This window comes from Brachycentrus maculatus, unplaced genomic scaffold (genome assembly GCF_059751285.1).
Source record: "Brachycentrus maculatus isolate JH-2025_06_01 unplaced genomic scaffold, ASM5975128v1 h1tg001834l, whole genome shotgun sequence".
In the NCBI taxonomy this organism is placed as follows: domain Eukaryota; kingdom Metazoa; phylum Arthropoda; class Insecta; order Trichoptera; family Brachycentridae; genus Brachycentrus; species Brachycentrus maculatus.
Genome location: NW_028282415.1, coordinates 26,875 through 53,742, shown reverse-complemented (window position 1 = coordinate 53,742; position 26,868 = coordinate 26,875). Strand labels below are relative to the sequence as shown.

General features: G+C 38.9%; 3 protein-coding genes across 3 annotated transcripts; all 3 read left to right on the top strand.

Moving 5' to 3' along the window:
* The first annotated feature begins 1,070 nt into the window (after window positions 1-1,070).
* LOC148298590 (cell-death-related nuclease 7-like) lies at window positions 1,071-2,075 on the top strand. The gene is made up of 2 exons (XM_088276768.1): window positions 1,071-1,132; window positions 1,907-2,075. The coding sequence occupies exons 1-2, from the start codon at window positions 1,071-1,073 to the stop codon at window positions 2,073-2,075; spliced, it is 231 nt and encodes a 76-aa protein (XP_088132894.1).
* A 21,600-nt stretch (window positions 2,076-23,675) lies between these two features.
* On the top strand, window positions 23,676-24,384 carry LOC148298589 (uncharacterized). Its single transcript, XM_088276767.1, has 2 exons — window positions 23,676-23,847; window positions 24,056-24,384. The coding sequence occupies exons 1-2, from the start codon at window positions 23,676-23,678 to the stop codon at window positions 24,382-24,384; spliced, it is 501 nt and encodes a 166-aa protein (XP_088132893.1).
* Window positions 24,385-25,874: 1,490 nt separating this feature from the next.
* LOC148298588 (uncharacterized) lies at window positions 25,875-26,514 on the top strand. The gene is given in 1 exon segment (XM_088276766.1): window positions 25,875-26,514. A coding segment is annotated over 1 exon segment (615 nt). The 3' UTR covers window positions 26,490-26,514.
* The last annotated feature ends 354 nt before the right edge of the window (window positions 26,515-26,868 follow it).

Sequence of the window (26,868 nt, the reverse complement as noted above, 5' to 3'; positions counted from 1 at the left end):
CGATTTTTGGTACTTGTGCATATTTTTATAGAAAGTTAATTACAAGTGATTATAATTGACTATATCTAATTCTTACGCAAAATTTAGGAATCGGCACGGGATAATTTAAGACAGGATCTAACTATACCTCTCCAATGAATTAATTGGCTGTATTCATGCGCATTGTGGGTAGCTGAGCGAATTGGCAGTGTTTTGTTTATTTTTGATTATCCTCAGAGTTTGGTCTATGCACTACATATAATCATTATATTACTCAATGACCTCTGAAATTGCGCTTGAAATTGGCAAGATAGGGGCTTGGTTATCGAAATATGTCAATTCAAAAGTACAGAAAAATCAAGACATTCTCAACACCAAACCCGGCCAAAGATACCACTGCTGCCCTCCATCTCTACCCGCAGCAGCTCGAGTAATCTGTTCACCATCCCATTTGCTTTCAGACTTCCATTATGGAGGACTTGGACTAACTTGCTTACCCTTACTTATCTGAAAAGAATCAAAATGCTTAACCAACCTCCGGGCAAAGCCTAAATGGAAAGTAACTCATGAGTTTCAATGAACCCATGAGAGTGGAAAATCAGCTTCATGAGCAGCTACAACTCGAAGAATCGGGGTTATCGGAATAAGACTACTATTCGGATACAAGATAAATAGAACGTGACGAATAGAAGGCAGACTTTGGAAATTTAGTCTTATAAAACCCTTCCTTTTTCATCGGGAGTGTTTCTCCGAGGCCTTTGTTCAAACTAAAAGTAAGCGATTTCTGGTTCAAAAAGATTATGATGGTGAACAACAAGCGCTCCATACATGGCCCATGATCATATGAAGCCATTTGAGCATCTATTAAACTTACATTAAATAAAAAATTAAATAAATTATTCGATATTTTCTCTTAAATGAGTGTTAGATTGAGTTCTCGGAACTACAGACGTTCAGGAAATTAAAGATAAACTGAAGTATGATTCCGCAATGGTGCATGATTATTAATGGCTGCATGTAAAAATATTTCGATATTAAATGTTTGAAATTTGTCATAAATCTCCTTTACTATAATTGCATTATAGGAATTTATGAGGAAGCTTTTCGTCCTTCTTGCTCTGGTTGCATTGGTTTCATTGAGCCAATCTCAGCAGTGCCTCAACTCCTAGGGCTAAGTAGTCAGCTGGTGGGTTCAATTGATATTCCCTGGAACTGTCCCAGGAGGATATGCCTATCTCGATAGTACTTACACAGCCCCATCCTTTATCATCCAAAACCAATAGCCTGATGTTGTCGGCACTCCTCTTTACAATACTCTCAACCAAATCAACACCTATGCATTACAGTCGATTGCGTGGAACGACGAGCATCCAGATGGCACGAGCTCGAGCACAAAGGCTCATTCGAAGGGAGTTTTAGCTTATGATGGCATTTCAGAAATCGGATTCTTCATTGACCACTCAATCCCCTCCTATCCCGCTTTTAATGGATTTAATGTAAATATTTCGATTGGAAGCAGCCAGTAAATCTATGGGCAGCACGTCTTCTGCCTCTCACTGGAAGACACCATTCTCTCTAATTTGATCACAAAAATCCTGCCGATCAAGCCCTTCATCTATGCGACCAACCTCAACAACCCCAACTCCATCAACAATCTTCTGGCTAGTGGCCAAATTGCGTCACCTGACTATAGCAGCCTATTCACTTATCAGAACTACACCATCAATGGACTACCCATGAAATTCATCTTTAAAAATGGAGCTATGAATGGCAGCATCTTCGAAGATGGAATTAACAATATGCTGCAATCGCCTTTGCTCGCATAAACTTGGGGCAGACCTCTTCAAGCCCAATGGTGTGGAACCCCATACCCCGTGAACAACATCCTTGTTATTCAATTGAATAGCCAAACCACTTGGAAATAAACACAAGATCACTCAAAATGGTGCTATGCGACCAACAACAACTACGCATGCTTCGGAGACATGAATAGGATGTCATCCCAGTGGAAAAGAGGAGGAGCTTTCTATTGCATTCAATCTGTAATTCTAAAGCAGGCCTTGGTTGCAATCACCTCTCAAGTTACACAATGCTGATCCTTGATAATCAATCTCTCATCGAATAAATTATGCATTCACTTCTGATTGTTTGATGTCATACAATTTAAAATTAAATACAGATACCCTTTGAATTTCATTCATTCTGCTTTTCATGATGAGAGTAGTTGCTACAGGAACTCTTGTCCCCTTCAGTTGCCGAATTGATTCCTAATAAGAGCAAATCTGAAGAGTTCATAAGGTTTTTGAGTCATCCTCCATTTTGTATTTTCTTCCTCGGAATTTTTAATGCGTTCCTCCACGATAATCATTACAGTAGTCGATAAAATTGATTTTATGGGATTTGCGCAGTATCTTATGTGCATGATTTCGTGATATGTATTCAGGAAAAGATTGCTAAAACTGTTTCAATCAAATAAAATGATATTAATGTTCCGCTTTGAAAATCGACGCGGAGCCAAATTTCTGATAGATCGGACCTTATGCACTGTTCGATTTGACGGTATTAAGTTGTGTAAGGATAAGATTCTATATTATTGATTACTAAGGCTGAGTGATAATTGTGAGATGAACTGGACTGAGACGCAGAGCCCCTCTTTCGATCGGGTCAAAATCCTCCTCGAAGCATTCAACAGCTTCATCGAGGAAAACCATCGAGGAAGATAGTAATAGGACACCATCATTCGAGATGAATGGAGAAAGCTCAAACGCCAAATTGAGGAATCGCCCAACGACATCAAGCAGCACCAGCAGTTAGTCGACAAGATAAAGAAATAGCAAATCTACAACAACATCAAGTTCACGAAGTCCATTCGATAAATCAACCCCAAAAGCGAGACAGCCAAAAAGATTCGCAAAGTGTAAATTAACACCAAGAAGCTCAAGGAACAAATTAACGGCTTCATGAAGTTAGTCAACGAAAATAATAAAATCTATGAAAAATGATGAAATCCATATCTTATATATTGCTAGCCTTCATTTCAGTAAATCTATTTCATTAGGAGCCTTATGCTCAAATAATTTTGATATATTTATTATATTTGTTATTATATTTGTTATATTTGTTATATTTGACGATATTTTGTTGATTTAACTATCTTTATCTCTATTTGAACCTTCAGGCTCCTTAAGTTTCCTCCAGATTTACACTATAATTCAGGTTAAGCTGCATCAAGCAAATGCACAAATATGCAAATAGATAATGGAATACTACAAGTGACGATGCATAAAACAGACGTAGCGATAAGATCATAATGTTGGCTTTGATTATATTTATGCAGGAATTGTTGAATGAATAAAATGGGCTTGCATAAATGAAAGGAAATGTAATAATCATCATTATTCTCTATAATATCTCTATTAAATCTATCATGTAGAACCTGCGTAAAATAAAAAAATTGAATGAGGAAAAGGCCTAGAAAATGTATGCGATGACTCAGATGATCAAGCAAAGTAGCACCAAAAGCTCAGATGCATCCTTTATCAAGAAATCCCCCAAACCATAAAAGCAGCATTCCGAAAACGAATCAGCCATCTTTATCATTAAAGACCTAGACGAAGGGAAGACTCAGCTCATCGATAACGAAGAAAAATTAAATGCAATTTTTAGCAACCTCGATGAGCTACCCGAAATCGGCCGCATACTCGAAAAGATATGGGAGACCTATCAAACCGAACTTGAAAAATAATAATAAATGTTTCTCGAGGCCTGCTATCAAGGCAAAGTGAACATAGTCAAGAAGGTGGTGGCCAGCAAAAGCAAGCATCCCATTGATCCAAAGACTGCAGTAACCGGGGAGGGAAAAAACGGCATTCATCTGGCCACTGTCAGTGGCAGCTACAAAAACACCGAGATTATTTCAGTGCTGGCCAGTTTTAATGTTGACATTAACGGCAGGACCCATAACGAGGAGCGCACTCCTCTGATGCTAGGGAGCATTTTGGGCAACGACATCGCAGTGAAGGTGCTGCTCGAGCTCAAAGCTGATCATTCTCTGCAAGATTACTAAGGAAATACTGCTCTGCATTTGGCCTGCATTTACAATCAATCCGGCATCGTGGACATACTACTGGAATTTTAATGCTCCACCTAAATTATCAACATGAAAGGCCAAAACCCAATCGACTGCATATCTAAGCCTCATGTAGCCCAGACAAAGAATATTTAATTTTAGAATTCCCAGAGGACTGATGTCTCTCACGAAGATAGCTATTATCGGGGCAGCAGAAGAGATGACATTGAGAAGCTAATGAAAAAGATACGCGAGAGTTCTGAGTTCACAACTTTAGAACTCGAACCCGAACATGGGACTGAAGACGAGGAAAGGAAGCCAAAATCGAAAAAAGAACATCGATAATAGAAAATAAAGCAAGTCATGATCAAAGAGATAAAGTAAATAGGCCTATCATCCTTCAAGAAAGAGTCGCTGCTTGGCAAAGGGGCCTTTGGGGAGGTATTTCTAGTCACCAATGTGGAGGATGATCGCAAGTATGCTATGAAAGTTCTTGACAAGGGGATGATCATGAAGCAAAACATTCTCAGGTACGCGATGACGTAGAGGAAGATATTGTCAACAATCAACCATCCTTTTGTCGTCAGGCTCCACTATGCCTTCCAAAGTCATGAAAAGCTGTTCTTGGTGATGCAGTACTGTCCAGGCGGGGACCTGTTGAAAATGATTAAGAAAAAAGGCAAACTCCCGTAGAAACTGACCAAGAAGTACGTCGCCGAAGTTATTCTCGCGATTGAGGCCCTGCATAAGGCTGAAATTATATATCGAGATCTAAAGCCAGGGAACATCGTCCTTGATAAGCACGGGCATGCTTGCATCACTGATTTCGGATTGTCCAAGGAGGCTGCTCTGGCCCACTCATTCTGCGGCAGTACAGCCTATCTAGCTCCCGAAATGATCTGGAGGAGAGGCCATACAAAGGTGTTGGATTGGTACTTGCTCGGAGTTTTTATCTATGAATGTTTGACAGGGAAGCCCCCATTTTGGGATACCAATAAGTAAAAACTGCTAAACAATATAAAAAGCGGGAGGTATCGGCCAATAGGCAACTAGTACTCAAAGGAAGTTCAAGACATCCTCGAAAAAGTAAATTATCTGCTAATTTGTAGTTATTGAGATCAAACGCATCAAAGAGGTTGGGCTTTCATGGGGCAGACGAAATAAAGAAACATCCGTGGTTTTCTGAAATTGACTGGGAGAAAGTTTATAAGAAATAGCTGAAAATGGAAGAAGTAGAGCCCTTGATTGGGAAGCCCATTGAGGAGGAAAAGCTACCGTAATTGTAAACACATTACGACAAGGTGAAAGGGTGGGATTTCAAAGGCTCATGATTTGTAATCCGAATACTTCCTCTTATAACCAATCATTATCTTCAGCGCACAGACTTAGTGCATTAGTGCATCTCATGATAGTTTTGGCTGCACTTCTCGGCTTATTTATTTTATTGATTTAAGAAACTCTGCAATTCATAAATAATGAGTTGCATCGTGATTTCGATTGTTCATTTTTCAATTAATTCAAAAAGATAGATGGAAAATAAACAAAGATCATAGGAATAAGCAGTTTTGGAGTTTCAAGGCACGATTTTGAACTTGCATGTGAGTTAATGCAGATTTTTTCATTAAGTTTATTGACCATTTGTCTTTATAGGTAATGGTTCGCTTAAGTTTAAGCTCTGAATCGTGCATGCCCCGGTTTTTCCAAAAAAAACCTAAATCTCCGAATTGTTACAATCTATCATTTTTGCTGTATTATCCGCAATTTATCTGCTTACTCGCATATTCTGGAGTGTTACAAAAAGTGAGATTAGTAAATCCTCTTTTGCATGTGTCTTTTTGTTGGGGAGTTCTTTAAAATTCATTAAAATTTTCATTGATATCATAAGTTGAAATAGTGCTGGCTTTGAAGGACCGAATCTTGGGTTATGTTTTCAGCCTATTGATACGAAAAGAGTGCTTCGCATGAGTTTGATTTACAATCTATTTTTCAGGATTCGCGACTTATTTCTTAGACTACACTCTTGGGCAACCTAGCTTGGGGTAGCAACTTACCATTCTGATTAATGATTTAATGCTTTTATGTTATTGTGGTGAGCACACACTCTCAGTTTCAGATTTGAGGGAGGAATTTTATTTTTTTCTTTTTTTTTTCGCCTTTTTGAAAATGCTTTGCATATTCAGTTTCTAACGGTTGTTCTTGATATCTTCAAGATGCCTGAGATGATGAAAAAGCAGTTTCTTCTTGCCAGTCGCTTTCAGCAGTTAATTCTCATTGCCAAGAGCTGCATTCTTGCTCTCGACAGCAAATATATTGCTATCTGTATAAATTTCGATTTGATTAAGTGGATTAAAACAGTTACTCGTTTCCCATGGTTCTGGCTCGATTGCTCGCATTTTATTGGCAATTCCAGAAATTCACTTTGTAATATATGCGAATATATTTATATTACACAGCGATATATCCATAAAGTTGATTAAATAGATTATCTATCAACTTTGGCATTTGATAAATCTATCAATGATACGAGCCATCATCCTTGTGACAATGGTGCTCATGGGGTTGGGGTTGGGGTTGGGGTTGGGGTTGGGGTTGGGGTTGGGGTTGGGGTTGGGGTTGGGGTTGGAAATTTCCCCTGGCTAGAAAGTAATCTTTGACATCAATGATGCTTTTTCAGGCTACAATTTGGATGTTAAAATTAGCACAAATACAACGACTGCCACAATAGTCGAGAAGTTTTCAGAACTGGATAAGAAGAGGATTCCCTTCCCCGATCTGATTGCCCACCATATTCAATCAATAGGTAACGAGTGGGGCACATAATCCTTTGTCTTATATAAAGATTTCACTGGCTCTATTTATTTCGGCCATGGTCAATTCAAGAACGCTTCTCAGCTTCCGGTGATGGATTACACCATTTTGGTTTCTACGGAGAAATTTGTGGAGTGCTTCGGAGCTGCCCTATTTTATGATTATGGAATCGCGATAGTCGATTGCGTTCATTCGAGTCCCGAGGGCAAGCTTACTAACTATTTTTACTACTTGAATCTGGTGAGTCATAGTGTTGACCGGACAGTCAAAAACTCGATGTTCGTTCCCTTCACGGCAATCACTCGAAGGCAGCTCATCCGCTTCAGAGACCATACTAATGGCTACACCTACTTGCTGCGAGCCTACGAAGCTGATGGAGTAGACCAGGCCAACAGACACAACACCTATATGGAGATATTTTCAGCTCGAGACCCTGCAAACTTGCAGCTGTTGAGGGTTATCGACAGAACCATACTTCATATTACGACCCTCCAAATCGTGGATTTATAAATCTATATGGGAGACATATTCTTCTTGGACTATTTCCACGGGCTGTTCAGGCTGGATATCCTTGAAAGCCAATAGTTTGTCATCACAGGGAGATATAGAAAGTAAGGTTTCTACAAGTTCGCGGTTTATAGTGACGACCTGCAGAATTAGCTTATTATCGCACTGGCCAACTCCCATGCAGTCTACGAAATCGAATGGGTCAACTATCTCCAACCGGTCATCCTGAACAAATACTCGCTGATGGAGCACAGCTACATTCGGTAAATATATATGAACGATCGATTTCTGATTGTTCAAAGCGCAGCTAACGCCACCAACTCCACAACCGCCAACTTCGAAATCGACTACACATGGGTGTTTAACAAAGGGGCCCGCACTTACATGAATGCTTACCATGTCATCAATCACAACACGAGCAAAGTTGAGTTGGATTTGAACAACAAGAAAGACACGCTCATTATAGCTGATGGAGACGGGATAACCCTGTATCAGTTGAGCCAGCAGTGGACAACTCTCTATTTCACAAACACCAGCAAAGTTGGATAATCCGAAAAGATAGTCTTTATGGCAACTTCCTCAGATCCAATTTCTAAGCAGTCATTCACATGCCAAGAGGAGCTCAATATTCACTTTGTCGAGCCCACTGACTTAAAGATTTGGCCAACAGGATATGATAGAACTACTTTGTTTTCCTCCAATTATCCTGGAATGCTGAGAATAAACCTTAGGGATTATGCGACAGGGGCCAATTTAAGCTATTCACTTGTCAACACCACATCCGAACATTAATTCCCCTCAAATTGGATTGAAATGGTCAATGAGACTTCTATAATTTACAATGGATAAGTTGGAGACATCAGATTCTTCCACACCCAGGTGGTGCCATAGTTTGGGGATGAAGTAATCCTATATTACATCCAAAACTCGCAGTATACCACAATTGTGGCAGAATGCAAGCACATTTGGGAAGCCACGAAAATTAACTGTCTCGAAGTCGCGAAATACAAGCACACGTCCAGAATCACAACATTCAGCACTGCCTACTTCACAGATTTTTAGGATGGAATCAATTACTTCTATATGATGGTGTTCCAAGAGAATCTCAAAGAAATTCGTGCCTACGATTACTTGAAGCACAGGCCGGTCTTCAACATTACCTACTGGGGCCATCAGGAGGCTGAAATTACCAGCATCGCATCCTCCAACGGATACTTATATGTTCTAAGGTCCATCATCAAGACGATCGACGTCTATCGCCTTAGTAAGTGCGCGTAAGCAGGATCATGCAGCCCCGAATTCTCTATCAATTCTGATCTTATGAAAAACCAAGGAATCGCATATTTCGCGCCAAAGAAGCTGATCACAGATTTCTCCCACCCTGAAGTGTTGTTCATAAAATGCCTCGGCTCAATCCTCATTGTCGATGTGGACAACCAAGAAAGGGTGACTGTGTTGGAAGAGATCAAATCGGAAGGGGCTCAGAACCTATATTCAGAAGTCACAGTGAACAAATATAGAATGACTATCGTATCTGAACCAGATCGCATTGAAGTATTTTCACTTGAGCATATCTACACCAAAAGTGAAGGAATCTTTCTAAAAACCCTCCCTCTCTATCACTATGAAGTGCCAATCGGCTCTGACATCGAGTTTTCGGATGTCGATGCAATGATCTATGTCAGCGCAAGAGACCCCACCACCAACAAATCAGTCATCCTCATTTATGACACCTACGAGCCATCATCATCAGGCCTATACGCAGTTATTAAGCTCGACCAGTACTACACACGTCCAGCTCTGTAGATAGAAGTGAGTGGGTATTATGTCGATTTCTTGAACGTAAAAACTCCAAATGGGTTCCAAGTCTTCTTAGTCTTCGAGACTCCGACCCTTGTCGTCAAGGACACACTTTTGAACTTTAATTTCCAAATTAATATTCAAAACAACCAGAATAATTTGACAAGCGAGGCAGTCAGAATAGAAACAGTCAACTTCCCAACGGGGTTCACTCCCACAGCAGAGCTAAATACGACAATTTCGAGCCTCAAAATCGAAAGAGAAGGAAACTATAGTTGGAATGACCGGCTCTGGTTTAAAGGGCATGTGTTGGGCTACAATTTCTCATGTGAATAGTGCGATAATCCTTAAACCAATACACCAGGAAAAGTAAAGGTGCGAGATCATGTTGAGACGATGAGGACATTGCCTCTGAGTGCCAATGATTACGTAGAAACTATAGATGGAGGTATTTCAATCAACCAGGACATCTATAAGTTCCATATAAATGGATCGGTCCACTAAATACTTCTCTTGCCAGACCAGAAGTCGCATGAATACTGTTCAAAAGTGGCAACTGTTTATGGCAACCCCATGATCATTTCAGCCTGTGAGGATCAGACCAGAGGGGTCAACTTATATGTGACGACGAGGACCAGCTTCAAATCATGGTCTTGGGGACCCTTCATGACGCCAGCATCCCACGCCCGAAGCTTAATGATAGCTGGAGACATTTTGGCCCTCACTGATACAGAGGCCTATCCCTAATTCAAGTATTACAAGGGGGCGATATACTTATATTCAATGGGATTCGATGCTACTTCAGCTGAGGAGTTAGATTAACTGTAAATCATTGATGAAAATGACCTGCTGATCGCGCACGGTTTCGGAGAGAACGAAATTTACTTATCCAATTCATATCTCACTTATGCGCCTTTCACCAAAATATATCGTCTCTACATCACCGGAGCTTCAGATGGCCTCTTTGTGGTGGACTTCAAGTACGAACTAGGACGTAGATAAATAAATATTCTCCTGATTCAATTTGTAGATCTCAAGGATTTGCTCATTAAAAACAATTTGCATATGCCAACTGACGCAGCATTTTACGGCGTGACCTTAGGCTCCTATAAGTACAATCCTATTTTCGATATCGAAAGCATGGTCATCACGACGAACAAGTACCACAACTTCGAAGTTCTAATAGTCTATGATGATTCAGGCCACATTGTCAGCCAAATCCTGCACAGAGTCCATTATCGGTATGGTTACTACGAGGCTCAAAATTCTGTGCGTTCCAGTTATGGCTATATGGTCATCGCCTACTCTCTCCCACCCATCTACCAGCTGATGACGAACTACACCAGACAAATCATCGCTGTTTATGATACAACGGACTATGACCATGAATCTGATAAGGGCTACTCTGAACGATACATGCTAGGGGGTTTTAGGTTCAACCTCACAACCTAAACCGTATTTGGCTTCAATCACACTTTCGATGCCCGCTCGAACGGCACAAGAATTGGCCTCGTTGTGACATCTCACTACAGTTCGGGCCGCAAAATGTTCGAAGTTTCATTGTCCAAAAACATCACCACCCATCTGGAGAAAAACTTCAAAACTCAAGATCTCACTTTTGTTCCGTATAGTGATTTCGGTGTCTACTCTTTCAAAGTTCCATTAGTCAATTTCTAAGAGAAAGAATAGTTCATTTTAGCCATTGTGATCATTGTGCTCGTCGCGTTAACAGCTTCCGGCTTTTTGATTTATCTCATCATCCTTCTTCGCAAAAAGAAGCAATCCAACGAGCGAAACCAAGAACAAAGAGTTTCTTTATTGACCGAAGAGGCTTCATTAAGGGAAACAATTGACCCATCGAACAATGGAGTCTATTAATCACCAATTCCTGGCGGATAGTAAGACGAAGATTCATCAGAAGAGGCGGAAGATGAGTCGTAGGAATAAGTTAAGTCTTTAGATTAGGCTCAAGAAGCTCCCAAATAAAGCTAAGAATTGAAAGCAAACTCATAAAAAGCCAATTAATAGCAAGCTGACAGCGAATAAATAAAACCACAAGAAGAGCAGCAGGCACAGGAAGATTAATAGAAACAGGAAGAACAACCGAAACAAGAAGAACAACCGCCACAAGAATAGCCGAAACAGGAAGAAAAACCACCACAAGAATAGCCGAAACAGGAAGAACAAATTGAAGGAGAGAACTTAGCCGACGATAAGGCTGAAGAATGATTGCATCTCAATGCCAATAGATTAAAAAATTAGACAAGCAATTAAATTGTTAATATATTTATGACAAAAGTGACAGCAAGTTTAAAATCACTTATATTATTTCGGTCGGTAATTTTTCACGAAATCTGTGGCCTTTTAGTCTTTCACTCTTAAATTTAAGAGGTTTAATAAATATCTTCTCTTATCTTCATTATTTTGCAATGTCGCATTTTCGTAAGCCCCTGTCAGTTTGGCTGTGTCGCTTTATAAATCATTGAGAATCTTCTAAAAGGGACGCTGGATACAGCTTTACACGACTTAAGCTCCGAAGAACTTTTGTTTCATCATGTGAATAATAAATCCGACATCCTTTTCGAGGTAGGGGATTACTTTCGTTGAGGCAATCGAAATTTTAAATTTATTCGGGTTCAAAATTTAGTGTCGCAAAAATAAAAAGAATGCTGAAGCAAACTGCTGTCTAAAAACATCGACAAATTCGTCTGGGAGATTTTTTGATATTACTGTAAACCAGGCCTCCATATGCTCCTGCATTTTCAAAAAGGTGTAATCAGACAGCTTGGTGGGATGGCTGCTGAAAAACTCTTAGAGAGCATTTTTTTATTCCTGATAGTAGAGATTCTCGAACATAAACCTTAAGTAATGATAGACTGCGATGTTTGCGACTCGTTTAATAATCTTTTATTAGTACGAAAGCACTGTTTCAACTATCTACTGAATGTTGGTCAGGATTTTAGTGTGCTCGGGGGATTGGCTTGCGAATTTTTTTACTAATTCTATATGAAAAATAGAGTGTTCCAGTTTCTTATAGATGTGTTCATCCAGGAAATCGCACATCATTTCTTCAAGTTGATCCTTAAGAAACAATAAGTTAAACATTCGTCTGGTGATTTATTTAAAGCTACTTTTTTCATGCTCCATCGACTCCCTCTCCAATGAATGTGGTTTGTCTCTTCGTTTTGGTTTTAGCTGCAATTAAGGAGCTTCTTTCCTGTAGTTATTCAAACTCTCATACAAAAACTCAATGTATTTGAGAATTTGAGTTTTTAAATCCTTATTCAGCCTCAGACGAATGAACTACGTGTATTTTTTAATGTATTAAGTTTGCTCAGCATTTTCAAGTTTGTTCAAAGAAATCAGCAGAAACTCAAAGGGTTTATATAGCAATGAACAGAAGTCAATGCAGTTTGTTGTTGCAAGAGCATTTTCTTACATTATCCATAGCTCCGTCCTCCGAGATTGCTCGAGGAGGGTGTCATAGTCTTTTTATGTTGCGATCAAATATTTGTCAAGTACTTAGAAATACTCGTCGTATTGAGAAACAGGCACAGGGTTCAGGACATCAATCTTAGCGAGTATCACACCCAATCTTAAAGCATACCCCTCACGATCTACTCCCTCCTTTTGGGAAATCATTTTTAAATTGGTTTAGGTTATTTCCATTACAGCATATGTAAATTCCTCAAAGAGTTTGGCCTTACTGATTTTTTCGCTGACTCCAAAAAGCACTGAGACTTATTTGGCCGCACCTTCCATGTGCTCTATCATGAAATTTTAATAATCCAATTCTTCTAAGATAAGAGTTAGCTTCTTAAGCCGATCTTACCCATTGAGACTGCCACTAATTGCCTCCGCCTCTAAGATGTGGCTCGATGATTCGATAGATTTCAAGTGGTTATACCCTGCAGATCGCAATGCGACGTATATATGCTATTTTGCATTTAAGTGCTACTTTCTGACATCGAGCTTTTCAATTAGTAAAAGTATTTTGATGTAATTGATAAAGGGGGTCTTATGCACATAAAATGTTTGAAGCTTTTAAGTGATGTTATTGAGCAGGCAATTTGACCATTGAGTCGTGTTCATCATCTTCTCAGGAGACTATTGTATTGTCTTGTTCTCCATTAAGTACTTGTCTTGAAATATCAACTCAAAAGGCTCAGAAAATGAGCGTGGGACTTCAGAGATAAGCCTAAAAGCCTTTCGCAGAAAAAGCAAGAGAACGATATTGCGTTATATTTTGAAAAATCTTTCACTGAATTTTGAAATCAGAACGAGAAAGTCAGTGAAACTATCACTCAAAAACTATTCAGCAGTTTTGACTGTAAAAATTGGGTCGATTAGCATATTAATGATGGAAGCTGCACTCAAGAATGAAAGCTTGAGATCTTTCGAAATCGGGAAATTTTATTTTCGAATTTTAATCCTTATGTGGTCATCTAAGCTGCGCCTTTCAATCTTTTTTTCATATATTTCTGATAAGAGCTGAAGAAACTTGACATGCCACAAATAGTTATAATCCTTTTGAGATAATTTATTCCAAAAGTCCTCCAGGCTCTTCGCTGATAGTTATTCTCCATTTGTCTTCACCTTCAGCTTCACTTTGATCATTTGGAGCAGCATCAGAGCATCGGAGTCTTCCTCGTAGACTCGAACGTAGCCATCAAACAGTTCATAAGAAATGCTTCTGATGTACTCTCCGTTGATTTCCCTCGAGTACTTCCGCAGCTCTTGGTGGTTTGCGAAATAAGAAGAGTCAAATATTGCATAATCCGTGTCATCTAAGCAGACGAATGTTATTTGGTCCGACAACTCCTCATATTTTTATATTTTTTGCTTTAAGCTGGATTGGCAATCGTTCAGCTTGCTCAGTCGGTTCTTCATCAAAAGCGAAGCGCGTAAGGATTCACGATTGAACTTCATCGTCTGGTTTACATCATAGCTACGCCTTTAAATCTGCTACACCCCGTACTCGTTGTGCTTGAGCCTTAGCTCATCCGACAATGTCTATATTTGGGTATTTCGGACCTGAAATTCCTGTTTGACTAATTTTTGGTGCTGCTCTGAAACTCGCTCCAATTATTTTTCACATACTCTACAATAGAAGCGAATTTACTTGCGGAAGACAGAGAAATATATGATCGACTGCTCTTTGATCTTCTGGATTCGGTCGTTTTCTTCCGATGCGAGCTTATCCAGACCTTCGTATAAAGACTTTAAGATTTATCTTTCTTTCTCCTCGGCTTGTGTTCGGTTTCCTCGATCCTTTTCTTTGATTTTCAGATATTCCTCTTCGTTTCGGTTCTTTATAATCTTCATATGGCCTTATTTCTTTCGTTTCGATGTAGCATACTCCGAATTATAGAAGCTGCATATTTATTGCAATCTTTCGCCGTAATTGAAATGAAGCTGGCTCGTGGTTTCCAAACAAGATAGAACCTATTTTACTGTAGAAATTAGTGTAGGGCTTTATTTCTTGAGATCCGGCATGTCAGTCCAAGCATTCTTACTCAAACGGATTAGCGACTCCGAGTACTATTTCTATATTTGGGAGTAGGACTGATAAAACTACGAGAGCCCCTTAAATGTCGACTTGTGAAGATGATATGCGAAATCATAAAACCGAGTTGACTTATCGAACGTGTCCGTAAAAGAAGTCCTAACCTTCATTCAGCAATTTTAAATATTAAAATTGAGACTACTTCCGCATGTATTTAAATAAATATTCATAAGGCAATAATAACTAAGATGCGTCAAACAAACACTTCCTACTCCTACTCAACAATATCATGCATGAATTCCCATCCAGATAAGGCCACCGATTGTCTTTTTGGCTTGGCTTTGGCTCTACTCGTCAGTATTTTTTTATTCTTCGTACTCAGATAATTAATTTTCGCGAAGTTAATTTTGCTGCCCTAGAGCAAGTTAGCACTGGCTTGATCGGATCCAAATTAAGAGAGTAAAAGACAGCTTTCAAAAATTTATTCATTTTCGATTGGCTATCTGGGACTTGGGAGGGATGCCTATTTTGATTGTTCACCCTCATTTTTGGTTTGGGGTAGAGACTGGATATGAGCTTATATTTGATGAGCATGCTGCTTAAATGCTACTTTGCTCTGGCGATCTTAGATGCCTTTCACTTTTCTCTTTTATTGGTTCCTCATCTGTGACTTTTTGATTATCTTGGGAGGGGCCGTGCACATATAATCTACAATGCTAGCTGAAGACTCGCGGCTCAATGCAACTATTTTTGGTCGATATACGCATTTTTATACTTTATGGCTCTTTTTCCGAGTTTGAGGCGCCTCAATTTACTTTACTTTCTATTGTTGCAGCAAATTCGACATTACCTTATGTGCATCTTCATTGCGTACATTTCTATAACGCGAATCAACAGAAAGTGAGGCTGCTAAAGACTATAAGCCATTATTGGGACGATACTTCTTCAATGTAGCTTTATAGTCCTTCAGCATATGATACACAGCTGTATTGAAGGGGTGTTTACAGTTCGAATCTTTTGTGATTTCCAGGCTTTGTGATAGCCGATCAGGAAATAACTATTTTTTCTTAGAATTATAAGTTTCCAGGAAGTGCTTCGTGTTCTTAAGAGCAATCTTTATTGATGAAAGTCGTTATCGGGGCTGATTGTCTAAGCTGCTGGCTATCGATGCATTCTTATCATTGTGATTTTATTAATTTAGGCTGTAGTAATGGTTCGAGCTGATGGGCGAGGAATCATTATGTGTGAAAATTGCAGATATTCGTTATTTCGAAGGACTGTTTCGGATGGGTGATTATTATGGATTGGGTTTTTTATAAATCCTGCAGGTATTGGCTGGAGAGAGATGTTGGAGTGAAGGTTGGTCTTGGGAGTTGATGTGCGTCAAATGTTTATGTCTAATTGAGTATGAATGGGATATGAGGGTGCGTTAGGGCATGTAAAAATATAAATGCAAGTATATTGTGACGTTATTAGTGAGAAAGAGGAGTATTTGAATTCACCAGCCTGGCAATTCCACTCAAGTTACTCTGATTGAACTGATCTAATTTAATTTGATGGCGAGAAGAATGCAACATATTGTACATATTGTCGCAATCAATGATTCTTATTATAATTCAGGGCTCATGTTTTAAACTTACTTATCCAACTCACTCAGTCTATTCGACTCAGCAATGGCAAACCCAATTGCAATGATAATCTCACTACTGGTCGATAGGACTGATCGAGTATCAATCTTAGGCCGTGCATCATGCTTATCATATCATATTATGCTCTATCATATCCCATTGATCTATACAGAATATATTTATAAGTTCGCAGCAGCAAGTCGATGTTCACTGCAAAGAGGCCCTTCTCATAAAAATAGTACAACTTAATCAGCTCGAGTGAAAAGTCTTAAAAATTTGTAAGAGAGCTCTATAAGAGGTTTTCCAGTGTCCGCTTCATCAAAATCGACATCAAATAAATCCCCTCGCACCTCGTGTTGGAGAGGATACTACTTTTCAGCGTCCTCTAAAAATACAATGAACAGTATGCTAACAATAAGAACGGTCAATAGGTGTCGAAAAGGTTCAATGAAGTCCTGCAAAAATATAGGCCATCCCTCATTAATGCGCAGGGTCTCTCCCAATAAGCGGTATAAAGATGTGAGAAGGCTATTGATCGGCAGCTCGTCAATTTCGGAATCAACGAGAACGAGGTAGGCAAATAATAAATCAACTTATACGCTGGGTTTTTAGTGTATTGTATTTGTGGTAAAAAGTAATAAAAATCGTTCTTCTCTAAGAAGAGCTTGCAGTACTCGAAGGCCGACTTTGAATCCCTGAAGAGATAATTCGGGCATTCCATTTATTTTTTGAATTACGACCAGGATAAGGATAAGAGTCTGCCCTTTTAAAATATTCGAGTCAGCAAAGACGATATCACGATTTTAAAATACAAAGACTCCTACTATGGGCTCTACTCGAATGCCAAAAATCTCGATGAAATCAAAATAGTGGAGGCTGAACAAAGCATCCAGATTTCGGAAATTTAAAAGATCTTCCGAAAATAGGAACCACCCGCGATAGTGCCCTAGAAAAAGGAAACAAGCCTCCTTTCGAAAGTTTTTGATTTTAAGCCAGAGACTCGGCCAATCAGCCTTCACAACAGCGAGGAGGCATCGATTCTACAACCGCATTTCATTGAATGTTCAGCTTGTTTTAAAAGGGAGCAGTAGTTCGACTGCATAAACTGGAACTACGAGTTCTTCTGTGGAAATTGCGTCATTAACCCAAATGTTGACACTTCCTAAATTCCTCCCAGCATCATTAAGAAATACTGTCGGGATCGAAACATTTCGTATAATTCCTACGAAATTGTCTGTCCAGAATGCCAGGGCATTTCGAAACTTCGAAACTACCAGCCTGAAAATAAACCAAAAATTTACACCTGCGAAACTTGCTGCAAGATAATTTGTCTCGAGCATAACGGCAATATCTACTCTTGCTTCTGCATCTGCAACAAATGTAAAGTGCAGACCTTCTACATTCCCAAAATGAATGTAAATTATTGTCAGTACTGCAAGACCAGGTATTGCTTCAAGTGCCAGAAGCAAGGCAATAAATTCTGTGCCTGCATTTGCTCCCAATGCCTTGAAGAAGATTCGATGACGCATGAGTGCCAGCCGAACTGCCATCGCTGTCGCAATTTAAATAGCAAACTACGGGTGTGCCAATGCGGGCTGTATATATGCTACGGGTGCTATTATTTCGAGATGAGCAAGGCGAAGAAAAACAATGCAAACTTCTAGTGCCGAATTTAAGACTATTGCTGAACTGATAAGTAGCACCTCATCTAACATTTGGCTCGATGATAAAATATAATTCAACTTGTTTCTAACAGTATAACTGAATAATCTGAATGATTTGGTAGCATTATGAGATATACATTTAATTAGCCTATAGAATAAATGGAAACCTCGAACCAACTGGAAGATTCGCAGTAAATCCTGAGCCCGATTAGAATTATCGGGCTCAATCAGAGAATCAACTTCTGCTCGGTCATCAGTGAAAGCGTTATTTTATATGCAGCCGGGTGCAACTTGGTCTTAGAAAACATCAAAAGCAACCATCAGAATTTTATATGGATCAATCAGTCACAGTTTTTGTATCAGTATGTTTTCTGCTTTGCGAATAGCTCCGGACAGGCAAAAGTGGCGCTGTTTATCAAGGATCAAGCCTATAAAAAACATGTACTCAAGATATTCGATATTGATGAAAGCAGCTACTTTCATCGCCGGAACAGCGCAGAGCATTTGAGTTTATTGGCATTGAAGTACGATAAGAATATAATTATGGCCAAATTCGATAAGAAGGGCGAGAATTTGGGGCTCATCATCTAAAGCTTCGGTTCCTACTGCCTGACTTTCTATTGCATGCAAGAAAAGGCTATCATCTCATCCCTCAACATTGAAAACCCTGTGATTGGGTTAAAATCTTTTTACTTTAACGCTGAAAACTATTTTGTCACCTTCGACTCGAACTCTATTTTATTCTATAATGTCACTTGCAAGTATTACAGAGAGAAATAAAAGATACTATACAATGAGTAGTTTAGCCTCGACGCAGAAATGCATGAGCGAATATTGCAGATTGAGTTTAGCGATGAGCAAAGAGATCAAGTATTAATCTTTATTTTAACATCGCTGGGGCAAATGAAGCTTGGGTGCTTGAGGAATAGTCACTTCGAAAAATTCACTGTCATTGATCTGACCGTCGCAAATGAAGGCCTTAATGCCAAAACTCTAAGATACCCTTCAGCCTTTACGACTCATGGCAATAAAATCGTTTTTGGTTTTAACAACTGTCGAAAGTTGCTCTATGTCACCTTTTCATTCATAAACTACACCCAATACACGATGAATATTTCGGAAGATGTGCTTTTCTATAGTAATGAAAACATTGTTCCATATAAAAACAATCAATACTTTGATAAAAAGTTTACAGTCACAAAAGTTTCAGCCTCCGGAGACAATTGTATTTATGCATTCACTGTGATGGATGAAAATAAAACGAATACTCTCATGATAGTTGACACTCTTCGCTCATTGACACACTCAGAAATTGATAACCCTTCGACGAAAATATTTGGAAATGCAATGTGCCATGGAGATTGCTACGCCGTAGCCCATTTAGAGCTGTGGGGTGGATTCTTTGTTTTGCATGAGAATATAGTAGACCCTTCTTCCTCGAACATTTCATACTTTTGTATTAATTTTGATGAGATGGCGAGCCTGAATCCAACGAGCGTTGCCAGGTGGACCGAAGTCTTGAAAATTAAAGCCCTCGAGGTGCAAGCTCATCCGCTTAACAACATCATCGTGTTGGTTCATGAGTAGGTGGTGAAGATTCATTACTACTCAGCATAAAAACTGCTAGAAAGCTATGCCACCCTGAATGTCCCGAACTGCCAATGCTGCTGCTTTACTCCTTTGGGGGACAGGCTTATGCTGGCAAATAATGTGGGTATTTTTATTGTGGATTCGTACACATTCCGAGTGCTGACATTCATTAATAACTCTGCATACTTATATCGAATCCCTAAAAGGTTCATCAGATTCTCGAAGTTCAAAATGGGAATCGAGCTATCCTCAGGTAACCATAATTATCTCTACGAATATCTATAGAATGATTCAATAAACTTAATGGGCACCTTCGAGCCTCATAAAGGCGAACACCGAAACAGCTCAAAGAACAATATAACTGCAGTCGATGAAGAGAGTGAACTAATCATCGAAGCAGATATCGGAGAATAAGTAAGGTTTTATGATAACAAATTGTAAAAGATCAATAACTTGCTCATTGATGTATCCTGCATTTAGCTGTATAAATCAGTCGATATGCTACTGCTCGGCACAAAGAGTGGCTAAATTTATTTATGTAAATGGCCAAATATTATTGGTTGCATCACATATTTGTCCCCAAAAACAAAGGATGTGATTGCACAACTCAAAGTCCATAACCACCCCATAATCAGCCTAAAGTTCACTTTGAACTATCGATTCATCAATGTAATTAGTCAAAACGGATAAGTGAGTGTGATTTAGTTCATGGAGGAACATTCCAAGGACTTATCGAGATCTGCATCATTGGTTCTTTTAAAAAAGTTTAACATGAAACCCATTTGCTCCTACTCGATAGGATCCAAAGAGGCAGAAACTAAAAGAGTAGAAACGATCCTCAAGATTATGGGCAAGGAGGCAACCCTGATCAAGCAAAATGAAGATTGTTACTAAGAATTCAAGGCAGAGCTGTAGCGAAAGATAAATTCCGACAAAGAAACATTCGACCAGAAGATAAAGGACTAAATGGAAACAAGTCCCTAGGGAAAGAAAGCTTGGGAGTTGTTATTTCGGTTGAACCATCTGAAGTAATAAAGGTAGTTTATGCTGCAAGATAAGCTCAAAACAGTCAACTATCTGTCTGAAAAACACCTCACAGAACTCCAACATATATTTATCCAGCGAGCCTCCCTCGAGCAATTGCAGAACGAAAACGATAGACAATATAAATAAATCAGAGCTAAGAACGATCATGAAACCGAGTAGGAGATTCGAATAGAGAATTAAGTTCACAACACACAGCTGGAACTTATCAGCCATGGCATGATCCAGAATAAGACAATGAATTAAAGCTATCAACAAATCAATAAAGGAGTGGAAATATAATTAGAGGAAGATAAAGAATAGGAGAAACTTGCCATGCAAACTAATTACTCTAAACAATTAGAATAGCTCAAAAGTAATACGCTTTATCTCACTGCTTCCATTCGCAAAATGACATATATGGTTAGCGAGTTGAAACAAAAGAGGAATTACTTCAATGTTCGTAACTCGGAATTAGCAACGCAACTCACTATCTTTAAAAGAATGGATCAAGGCTACGAGTAAGGATACCAATAACTCAAAAATAAACTACACTCCACCAAAGAAGTAAGCACGCAGCTCATAAATGAACACCATTTTGAGGAAATGAAAAAGTAGGAAACATATATCCAAGCATGCAAGAAATAAGTGATATTCAGCGACTTGCAGGAAGAACTGCAGTTGATTTTGGAAGATTATCAAAAGAATTAAAGGACTAGAAGCAAACTTGAAGAAGATTGCTATCAGGAGAACGCCAAGAAACTTTAAATTAACCGAAAACTCTTTTAAACCAAACAAAAAGTGAAGTAGCTTAAGGATAAAAGAGACTAAATCAAAAGAAAAGCTGTACTCAACGCGAACCGAATCAACAGGGTCTTATTCAATAGCGACAGCATGCATTCCAAAGACAGAAACAGCAAGAACATGCAGAAAGTGTCGCCTTCTGGGTTTGATGCGCATCTTCATCGTACTGACTAAAATGCCAAATTTTAAAGCCTATTGGAAAGCCGTGAAGATTGCTGTGAAAAAATCGCCCGTATGAATGTGATAAAAAACGAGAAGATCAAAAAATGTGTAATTGTCAATGATAAGCTGATTGACAACAACAAGAAACTGACAACGAGACTCAACTAATTGCGTCGCTACAATGAGTATCTCTCCAAGAAATAAGCCAAGCTGATTGCACAGATTAATGATGCCAAAATGAATCTCAAACGATCTCCCAATACCTCTAAAACTTTCCATAACAGCCCAGCAATAGAAAGGTCACCTTCTTCCTCAATTTTCGTCAACAAAAAATCTCCAATAAAAAGCCAAAAATAAAACTTGTTTATGAATCACACCACTAAGGCGAATGATTTTCATAAATATGAGAAATTGAGCCAAACAGATCACGAGCGATCTCGTAAAATAAACAACAGCAAGAGCAATGGCAAGTATAAACAATGCAGGGCTCTTCTAAAAAGAGGATGCTTCTCTGTGTTTCCCACAGCGATCAAAAGCGATGAGGAGACTAAAAAGTGTGATAATAATTGAATTAAATGCTATATTACTTTAATTCTTGGCCATATAGATTTGCGCCATTTTGCATTATAATTATTATCCAACAAATTGATAAGTTGCAGCAATTCTGATTATGAAATCCGAAGAGAAAATCGTGTAATACATACAAATTCAAAATGATAAAGGCTTTGTTCCTCGCTTAATTTAATCGTTGGTCGTCAACACCGAACTGCATAAGGAAGCATTGATAAAATATCACTAAAATGCGAAACTGGATCGATGGGTGGGAAGGATTAATATTATCGTGGGCCCTGCAGGTGTTGGCAAAGCTTCCTTGGTCCATCACTCGATATATACGGAATGGAAAGAGACAGTGAAAATAATTTCAGTAGACTGCCACTTCGATCCCAAGCCTGAGAATATCGTTGGGGAAATAGTGGATGGGATAAGTCGTTGGATAAGCTGTGAGAGCTAGAAGCTGGAAGAAAGCATGATAATGGATGAACAACTCAAACTCAGTGAGCTCAATAAATACATCAGATCTACTGAATACAAGTTCATATTTTTAATCAAGCACTCTGAGAAGTTGGTCAATAAAAGGCAGGTCATTTTATATAATTTCTTCGACTGGATCAAGCAGTGGGAAGCCGAGAAAAAAATAGGCCTAGTTTTGATCAGTCGCGAGATAGATTTCACATCCAAAGTCGAGAAAAGAGTCAAGAGCAGGCTTGACCATACTTTTACGGTCCTTTACCCCTCCAGCACAATTAAACCCCAGAAGGAAATGATCTGCAAAAGAATAGAATACGCATTCAAAGGAGAGAAAAAGAATGTCAGAGATGCCGCAGCCAAAATGCAGTAAGCCATCATGAACAATTTATAACTTGACGATAAAATTTAATAAGTCCAAAAAAGAAGAGCGCAGAGACCCCCTTTTTATCTTTAAATGTTTAAGTTGATCTTTTCATTGTAATTCCGAGGCAAAAAATGGAACTAAAAAGAGTTGGCAACAGCAGAAATAGGCTCTCTACGGCAAAAAATAGCCTAAGGTTTCGACAAGGCTTTAGAGTATATGCCAGTTCTGGTCGATCGATCAGTAATAATCCTTCAAAGTAAAAATTCCTTTAATTCAGGTTCAAATTTCCCTGAGTATATAATTATGGCCCTCTTTCGGTGCATGATCCGAGATAATAAGGCAAACACAACTTTTAAATAAATTTTGTTCGAATATAAAAGTAAAAAGCAAACGCACAGGGGAGAAGATTCAGCCTTTAACTTTGACGACAAGATCATGGAAAACGCTGTTCACAAGCTGCTAAAAACCAAGATTATTACAATTTCAAGAGAAGGCAAATAAATTGACTTTTAAAATACGGAGCTTTGGTCTACTCTGTCCCCAGATACAATAGAGGCGGCATTAAAAAGCATAAATAATATGCCCTTGTTTATTAAAAAGCTCTTAGATTAGTGATCCGTGAATTCTATATTGTTAGAATCTATCCTTTCATTGCATATTCAAAATAGTTATCCATCGACGTCATCACAGTTATTGAATCAACAATGACAATTTTCAATTTATTATTTCAATTTAAATTTAAATGACAACTACTTCGGCAAAGAGCTCAACAGATATATTTTTAGATGCAGTTCAGCCATTCGTCATCGGAGGGACATCGGGGATGTTTGCAACATGCGTAATTCAGCCAGTTGACATGATTAAAGTTTCAATACAACTAAAATCAGAAGAGGTCACGAAAGGAACATCCATTAGTCCTTTTGCAATCGCTCGATAAATTCTTGAAAAGTAAGGAATCAAGGGGTTCTACAGAGGGTATATTAGAGTTTATTTAGGATTGACTCAGCACTTGCAAGACAGATCTTTTATACAACCACCCGTTTAGGAATATATAAGACCCTCACAGAAAACATAAAAGAAGCAAATAAAAAAATAGGACAAAGTAATTGAACTGTTATTGAGACAACCTATCATTTTTTCAAAAGGCTTATAGTTCGATGTTTGCGGGATTCGTTGGCTCCCTTGTGGGCAACCCCGCCGATTTAGCGTTAGTAAGAATGCAAGCTGATTCTCGATTGCCCATGGCCGAGCGTCGAAACTATAACAATGTTGTGGATGCATTCAGGAGAATAATAAAAGATGAAGGCTTCTTGGCTTTATGGAGAGGTGCCACCCCAACAATAATTCGTGCAGTTGTTCTGAATCTCGCGATGTTGTCTTCATACGATGAAGTGAAGGAGCAGTTCATGCATCGGTTTAATAGCCCTGAAACCACAGCGATTCGATTATAGTATGAAATAAATGGATATTTAGTGCGAGCATGGTTTCTGGCTTGTTGTCTTCCTTCTCAAGCCTGCCATTCGATAATGCAAAGACAAAGATTCAGAAAATGAAACAATCAGCAGATGGCACATTCCCGTACAAAAACATTTTTGACGCAATGGGCAAGACAATTAAGAACGAAGGGTTCACTCATCTTTGGGTCGGATTTCCCACCTTCTATTTCCGAATTGCCCCGCATGTCTGCATCACACTCATCACACAAGACTATTTAACAGATTTGATGAAGAGGCTGAAACAGAGTGGAATTTATTGATTCACATTAATCCATATTTCATGATGCCAATACATCATCATTAATAATTAAATTCATGTATAAATATGATGTCTTTTACTTTTCATCTGATTCACTCAGCTGTCACAGTTTTGTTTTCATTTAAATAGTTCATATTTCATGGTAGATACATTCAAATATCTATGATAATAATTGAAATCAACTCCTCTTGGTGATGCATAACAAGATACCAGAAGTTGTCACCAAAATACAAAATGGCGATCAAAACAACTCTTTGATTGTAGATCGTTCTGCCATCAACAGCATCAACCACCCCGGCTATTTAGTGAGAACATGGAAGATTTCAGAAAATCGAGATAAATCCATCCGGCATGCTATCACAATCGGATCCACCCAATTGTCAACGTCCATCGAGGAAATAGTCAAACAAATGAGAGTTGGGGATGTTTGGGAGATTAAAGTATGGAGTCCGATACATGAGCAATATCAAAACTTAGTGATTTAAATCGAGTGCGAACTCCCTGCCTCATAGCAAAATCCAATTACCGATGAAGTTGCATTGGCAGAATAACACAAAAAAATAGGGAATGGCCACATAAAGTAGCAAAAATACGCAGAGGCCATTGAATCCTACACAATTGGTTTCTCTCTTATTGAGTTCGACTGCAGGCCCCAAGCTGTTGAATTAAAGTTGTCTCTCATTGGCAATCTTGCCCTCGCGACTCTTAATTTCGGGAAATACGACGAATGCATCGGCTGGTGTGTGAAACACATTGGGTAGTCGGTGATTCCCAACAAAAAGATACTTTATCGGAAGGCTAATGCCTCAAAGTGCTTAAAGAATTGGGAAAATGCCAAGATTATCGTGAAAGAGGGGCTCGAGCTCTATAAAGATGATCAGGAGGCTGTTTCAGATTTCAAAAATTTATTAGCCAGCATTGAAAAATCGGAAAAGGAAGAAGTCAGCAAAGAAAAGAAGGTGTACTCAAACATGTTTAAGTGATTTCTTGAATTATGAAATCTCAATTGCATACAATTCTTGAGGGACCAATTATCACATCTCATAAGCTAATTAAGTTAAATAGACAATCCTGCCTATCATATTTATTATGGTTTGTATAATTAAGACCATCAGTAATGGCATGCTAATGGTAATAAATTGTTGATTATTTTAATTGAATTATATTAAATTATTGTTGACCATCTATGGGAGCCTACAAATATCTTGAAGAATTCTGGAGAAAGAAGCAATCTGACATCATGACCTTCATCATGAGAGTCAGGACTTGGGAGTACAGGCAACTACCAGTCATCACAAGAGTCAATCACCCCACTCGGCCCGATAAAGCCAGAAGACTTGGTTACAAGGCAAAGGATGGATACGTTGTCTACAGAGTCAGAGTCAGAAGAGGAGGAAGAAAGAGACCAGTGCCTAAGGGTATTGTCTGCGGAAAGCCCGCCTCAGTCGGTATCAACCAATTGAAGCCCACCAGAAACCTCAGAGCTAAAGCCGAGGAAAGAGTCGGCCGAGCTTTGGGAGGCCTCCGAGTCCTCAACAGCTATTGGATTGGTCAAGATGGCGTCTATAAATATTACGAAGTCATTCTGATTGACGCTGCTCATAATGCAGTCAGAAACGATCCAAGAATAAACTGGATTGCAAGACCCGAACACAAACACAGATAGTTAAGAGGGTTAACATCCGCTGGAAAAGCACACAGAGGGCTTAGAATTAAGGGCCATCGCAATGCCAAGACCAGACCCTCTCGCAGAGCCAACTACAAGAGAAGAAATCAACTCAGTCTTCGTAGATTCAGATGATCGCAACGATATTTAAATATTAACTAAACAGTATTACTTCAGAATATATAATTCAAAACTTTGATATGTTTATCCAATTGCCAACTTATATAATTTTACACGTTTAAATTCATGATCAAGTATGTTCTCTTAAGTAAGCATATTCTAAGCGCAGGTCGCCTCTCTGATGGCCTAATCTTGTGCGAGACTAATTAGGGGAATCTCAATTAAAGTTTCGAATCCTTAAAAATTCAAATCAAAGCATATCACCGATAATCCACCGTTCAGCTTAAGGCAGATAGCCTTCAGATTAGACAGATATAAGCAACTGGATTCGGAGTGTATTATAAGGTGAACTCCCATGTAGTATTCACTGCAGTAACTTAAGCTAATTACCCAA

Excerpts from the sequence above, each read along its gene's own strand:
- LOC148298590 (XM_088276768.1), top strand. The coding sequence starts at position 1,071 with ATGAGGAAGCTTTTCGTCCTTCTTGCTCTGGTTGCATTGGTTTCATTG. Across the intron at positions 1,133-1,906 it reads TCATTGAGCCAATCTCAGCA|ACAAGATCACTCAAAATGGT; the intron begins GTGCCTCAACTC and ends TTGGAAATAAAC.
- LOC148298589 (XM_088276767.1), top strand. The coding sequence starts at position 23,676 with ATGACAACTACTTCGGCAAAGAGCTCAACAGATATATTTTTAGATGCA. Across the intron at positions 23,848-24,055 it reads CACGAAAGGAACATCCATTA|ACAACCTATCATTTTTTCAA; the intron begins GTCCTTTTGCAA and ends ACTGTTATTGAG.